The sequence below is a fragment of the Hyperoodon ampullatus genome, assembly GCF_949752795.1.
Source record: "Hyperoodon ampullatus genome assembly, chromosome: 10".
NCBI classification, from domain to species: Eukaryota; Metazoa; Chordata; class Mammalia; order Artiodactyla; family Ziphiidae; genus Hyperoodon; species Hyperoodon ampullatus.
In genome coordinates, this window is record NC_136923.1 from 3,308,929 (window position 1) to 3,314,928 (window position 6,000).

At 58.2% G+C, this 6,000-nt stretch overlaps 1 protein-coding gene across 1 annotated transcript in view; it reads right to left on the bottom strand.

Annotated features, from left to right (window-relative positions):
- Positions 1-5,589, bottom strand: part of NUP210 (nucleoporin 210) — a gene marked incomplete at its 3' end in the record, with an annotated part of 100,243 nt that extends 94,654 nt beyond the window's left edge. Inside the window, exon 1 of the mRNA XM_079713598.1 lies at positions 5,401-5,589. Within this exon, the coding sequence (XP_079569724.1) occupies positions 5,401-5,567 (167 nt within the window). The 5' untranslated portion in view covers positions 5,568-5,589. The remainder of the gene's footprint in view (positions 1-5,400) is intronic.
- Between the last annotated feature and the right edge of the window lie 411 nt (positions 5,590-6,000).

A 6,000-nucleotide genomic window follows, 5' to 3' on the forward strand; every position in this document is an offset into this window, starting at 1 on the left:
TTTCAGTTTGGGAAGCTGAAAAAGTTCTGGAGATGATGGTGGTGATGGTTCTATAACAGTGTGAATGTCTTGATGCCACTGAACTGGACACTTAAAAATGGTTAATTTTACGATATGTATATTTTACCAAATTTTTTTTAAAAAGAAAAAATGGAAACAACATGTTGGCACCAGAAATGAATTTTTTATCTTGAGGGTGTCTAGTGGGACAGGGGAACCCGAGGACAGGGAGGGTCAGGCCAGAAAGCCACGGTGGAAAAAGGAGAAGTGACGGTTGTGCAAAGAAGCAGTGAGTGGGAGCAGGGGAAGACACAGCCCTCCCTCCACCCACCTGCAGGTCCACCCTTCCCTGCCCCCCATGACAGAGGCAGAGCCTGCAGGGCCTGCAGGGCGGAAGCCACCTCAAGGGGCAAAGCAGGCTTGAGTTGGGGGGGGCACCCACAAGGGAAGCAGGAAGAAAACCACCCACGGAAGCAGGTCCACTGAGTAAACACACTTGCTGTCACCTCCTTCTGTGGGTCTGGGTGGGGGGACCTGACCAGCCCTGGGGGAACCACGGCTGCAACAGCCCGTGGGTCTGGTGCAGCAGGGAGAGTCAGGCCCAGGCCACCCTGCCCAACTCCTGACCCTACAACCCCCTTTCAGTCTCCTGCCCACCCTGTCCAGAAAGGCACTCCACCCCTGCGGTCAACGCAGCAGGCCATTCTCCCAGACTTACTATCATATGAAACACAGCCACTGACTTCATCTTGGTTTATTATTTAACTCCCACAATCAACTACAAACGCCATGAAAGGAGGGCCTCACCTGCCTGTTCACCATCCAAGCCCCAGGACCCGGCTCATCGCAAGAGTCACAGATATCCATCACTTAGCTGGTGAGTCCCCAGCCCTTGCCTGTGAGCCACCCCTGCTGAACAGGGCTCGTCCCCGGGCATCAGCGGGACAGCCCTTCACAGTGAGCACTGTCCTGGGCACTGCAGTGGCTCTGGCATCTCTGCCCAAACCTCAAACGGCCAGAAATATGAGCCCCAGCTGAGAGGTCTCCAGTCCCAAGGCCCCCGCAGAGGAAAGAGGAGGGAGGTGTGATCCTGGGGTGTGAGGGGACACGGCGCCCGCAGACAGGCTGTAAAGGGCGAACGCTCTACACCCAGAGGAACAGAGGACAGCTTCGGGGTCAGGGAGGGCCAAATGATGGGCCTCTGGTGAAATTAAAGCCACTTTTTCAGTAGGGCTTCCACACTGCAAAATTTTTACGTCCATTTCTGAGCCTGCCGCTGCAATCTCCCTCGGGTGCTACTGCCTCACCCGCCCAGCCTCCTGCACCTGCCCACCTCTGCCCCACAGGCTCTGAGCAGAAGGCAGCGGGGCTGGATGCTGTTCCAACCTGGCTCCCTGGGCGGGCAGAGGGGTTTCCGGAGGCCACCCCCGCCCCTCCCCGACTGCCCCGGGAAAGGGCTGCAGGGTGACCCACGGCTGCCTCCTGCTGGGGGTGAGCAGAGGGGCCCTGGGACGTGCACGGCCTCAGGCCTCCCGCAGTCACGGGCGGGCAAGGATAGAGAGGCTGGAGGCTCCTTCTGCCCACCGCCTCTCCGAGGGTCACCTGACCCGCCTGGCACACGGCACGCTCCACGGATGAGCCCCACTCTACAGGGCCCAGGCAGCAGAGAGGGCTCCCTCTGGCCTCCCAGAGAATACTTCCGCCCTCGTCTGAGAGGTGCCTGGGCCGTGGACCGTGGTGAGAGCGTGCACCTTGGCTCGGACCAAGCCTGGCCAACACATCAGGCAGCTCCCAGGTGCTCAGGAGAGGACGAGGCATCCGGGCCCAGCTCAGTACAGTGGGCGCTGTGGACACCCTGCCAGATGCTCTTTACCAGGCAGGTCCATCCACCCCGGCCCCAGCTGGAGGCGGGCTGGGCAGCTCACAGTTTACACCTGCGACCTTATTCAGTCCAACACCCTTGGCCAATAGGTGCTTTGCCCAGAGGCCTGGGAGGCTGCATATACCCCCTTCCCCGGGGCAGCCAGTGGCTGACTTATAGTGGGTGAAAAAATGCAAAAGCTTGGTCTCCGGCTGGCCTCAAGGGAGGACAACCTGCAGCGCAATTCAACTCCAGAGGGTCGAGGATCAGCACAAGGCTGGACTTTCCCTGTGACCACACCCTCGCTCTCTCCCCTCCCTGACCTCGCTCACCAGCAGAGTGCCCTCTCAGTAAACCAAACCCTGTCTCGGGCTTTACTTCTGGGAAGCCCACCTAAGACACTGACTTCCTCCAAGACAGGGCAGCCCCCTGGAGAATCCAGAACACCCTGGACTTCCAACTTCAACCGCAGGGAAAAGAATCAACGGATGATGGAACATCTACCCGGCGGCATGGTGCTCAGACACTGAAAACTTAAGATCATGAAGCAACATTGAAAAACAGCTGGGCTTTAACATTTGCTGGTGGTTGGTAGAGAAGAAACTTCCCAAGTGACCTGAATACCAGGTATGAGCTTCGTGGGGCGGGGTGGGGGGGAAATAAGTGATCAAAAGGAAAACAAAATGGTGACTGACTGTGTTACAGTCAAAGGATTATGGGAGACTTCCGTGGTGGTCCAGTGGTCAAGATTCTGCGCTTCCAATGCAGGGGGCGTGGGTGTGATCCCTGGTCGGGGAACTAAGATCCCACATGCCACTCGGCCACAAAAAAAAAAAAAAGAAAAAAGAAAAAAAAAGGATTATGGGATACTTCTCTTTTTCTCCCTTTTCCCAACTTTCTCTCTCGTGTCATTTATATAAAGGATGCCTTAAAAATAAGCTAATGAAAGATGCTTTGGAGCCCTTTCAATAACATGAAATATCAAAAAAGAATCAGGAGTTTGCCACATAACCAGCAATCCCTCGGTGTGACTGGAGGGGTTCAATCAGGTCTGGCCAATTCGCCAGAGGCTGCAAACCCCTGAAAGAGGTGGAACGGGGGCACGGTCCCAAACTCAAGACCGTCACCACTTACACGCGTCCCCCAGAGCACTGCCCTGAGGCTCCGACTGAAATGTGAACAGTTTTAACCTGATGCTCTCTACAGTTCCCCTGACCTTAAAATTGCCTGATTATTTGATGCTATAAAATCAAGAAACAGGAAAAGTAGACTTAAAGCCCCTGGGGCTCAGGCACGCAGTGATTCCAGTAAAGTGGGAGCTTGGCCGAAAAGTCAAAGGATGAACAAAAATTCCCCCAAGGTCCAGGAAGGTTTTCATTTTCTCTGTTTTCCACCTCACACACTTCACAATGAACTCCTTGAGTGAAGAGGCTATTTTCCTCCCAGGTATAGATGAATGCAGATAGGAAGCTTGCCTTCAGGCCCACTCTTAAAATTCCAGAGGGGACTCTTCAAAACCTAAAGCAATACCTGACTGAACTAGGAAGCGCATACTAAAAATAAGGAAAACATTTCCAATGCTTGATTGACAGAAGCTTCTGTGAAGTTAAGGGGAAAATCACAACCACCAAACACCTCCAAGACACTTAAGGTAAGCAGTTACACATTTGCAATAAAAGCTATGGATCAGATTCAAAACAAGTTATAAGATACTTAGCATCCCTCTGATGCATCAGTGATTAGGAATGGTTTTTTCCCTTCCTCCTCAGAAACTATACAAGTAAATTAAAATCCACCAGCTCTTCTCAGAAAAGAAAATGCAGTTAGAAAAAAAAAAAAAAAGTCGTTACTTCAGAAACAAAAAACACAGCTCTAGAATCTCAGAGGAAGTAGCATACAAATACACCCAAACGGATTCATTTGAAGCCAGCTGTTTTTAATAGCCAGCTTCCCCTTTCTTGCCCCCATATCAAGAGAACAACTTCTACCAGAGAATGAGCATGATCACCTGCAAAGTGTGCACTAACAGGTGATTTCCCCACACCAGACGGCTCTGGACAGGGATGAAGAAAAGTTAAAGAGAAGATGTGATATCAAGCCAGAAATACGACCCTCCAGAGGAGGCAGGCACTAAACCCAAAATGCATTTGTCTGACGTGGCGTGTCCTTATTTCAGGAGGTGAACTTCAGAACACAAATAGGTACTAGTAAAGCACATAAGCTAGAAGGTAGCCTGAGCTCCGGCACCAGGCTCGCGGATGTGCACGGATGATTGACTATCCCAACAGACTTAACACACGTTGGACTCTGTACTGTGATCACACCCTGTTACACTGTCTAGCCTTGAAACAGGGGACCAAAGGGAGGAACAAGGGTGTGGCGCGTGGGGATCACCCCCTCCTTTTCATCGCCAGCAAGGTGGGGGGGAGGTGTGGTAGGGCCTTGGTCATACCCAGCACCGCCTTCACCCTGCTAGGAATGAACCTGCTCGGGGTGGAGCCCCGAGGCCGCTTCAAGCTGCTGCTTCTCCATCTGAAGGATGGAAGGGCTGGACCACATCACCCAGCTACCGTGAGGTGGGGCGGACCTCTAGTTTCATTAGTTCCTGCGGTTCCCAGATCACATCCCCCACAAAAGGTGCAGAACTCCTGAGTCCCCCCAGGAAGCTAGGGATCAAGGCAACCCTGCTCTGTGGGCCACCTGGGGTGAACCAACCATTCCCTTGCCTCTCTCATCTGTAAAACAGGTGCATCATCTGTTAAACACCTAGGGTTTCCTCCGAAAGACCTTTCGTCAAAAGTTTACGTTCCTCCCATTTACGTTCCTCCCAAAGACGCGGAACGACTGATTCCACTCCCACACACACCTTCCCCACTTCTCCACAAGCCCAATTCCCACACCAGTCCAGCGCCAGGCATGAGACCCGGTCACCAAACCACGGAAAGCGGCGTCCCCAGCCCAGGGCTCTATAGGGCCCTGACCACCTCTCCCGGAGCCTGGACGAGAAAGGCTTGCGACCACGTGGACGCGCATCCCGGGACCAGCAGCGCCGGTGCGACCCTCTCCCTCCGGCAGGAGGTCCCTCCGGCAGCCCCGGGCCGGGCAGGCCTTCGCGGGCCCTCCGCCGCGCCCGCCGCACGCCCTCCGTGAGTCCCGCCGACAGCAGGTCTCCCGCCCGCACCACCTCCCCACAGGGCCCCCTTCCCGCCAGAGCGCGCGGAGGCCTGGGCGCCGCCATGCGCAGTAGGGGCGACCCAGGCGCACGCCGCCGGATCACGCGCGACCAGCCGTCAGGCCAGTGGCCGCCCGGCCGGCAAGCCGGCGCCAGCGAGCGCGCGCCGGCGCACCTGCTGCGCGGGCCTGCTGGGGGCGCGCGGCTCCCGGCCTCCTGGCGCCGGCCGGGCCCGAAGGCCGCGCGCCGCAGGCCCCGCCGGACCCGCCCGGGGCCGCGGCCTCCTCCCCGCGCCCGCGCACCTGCAGCGCGCCCGCCCGGCCGCCCGCGCCCGAGGCCTGCCTCCCGCCCCGGCCCCGCGCCTCACCAGCGGTAGCAGCCCTCCGAGGCCTCCAGCGTAAAGTTCACGCGCGTGGCCCGCGTGAAAGGCAGCAGCACCTTGGGGATGTTGAGCTTGGCCGCCGGCGCGGGCAGCGCCAGCAACCCCAAGAGCGCGAGCAGCAGCGGCCACAGCCGCCGGCCCCGCGCCGCCATCCTCGCCGTGCTTCACCTCCCGGGACCCGGAGCCCGGCCGCGCGCGCACGCGCGCGCGCTCCCCTCGCGCCTGGCCGGCAGGTGATAAGCGCGGGAGGGAGGGAGGGGGCGGGGCGAGGGCCGAGGCGTCGGGCCCCTTCCTGAGCCCCGGCGGGCCCTGAGCGACGGAACTGAGGGGGCCGGGCTCCCACCCCCGGCCCCCGGCACTGCGGGGCGGAGGGAGGGGCTGGGGAGCGCACCCGGGGCCACGCGGGCCTGGGTAAGTGGGGTGGGGCGCGCCCCCGAGTCACCGTGGGCGGGGGAGAAGGGATGAGGCGCCCTGCGGCGGTGGCGCCCTGCGGCGGTGGCGCCCCTCGACCCCGCGGGAAGCACTGCACGGTTTTCTGGCCTCCACACTCGTAGCCCTGGTTTCAAACTTGGTTTCAAACTCTCG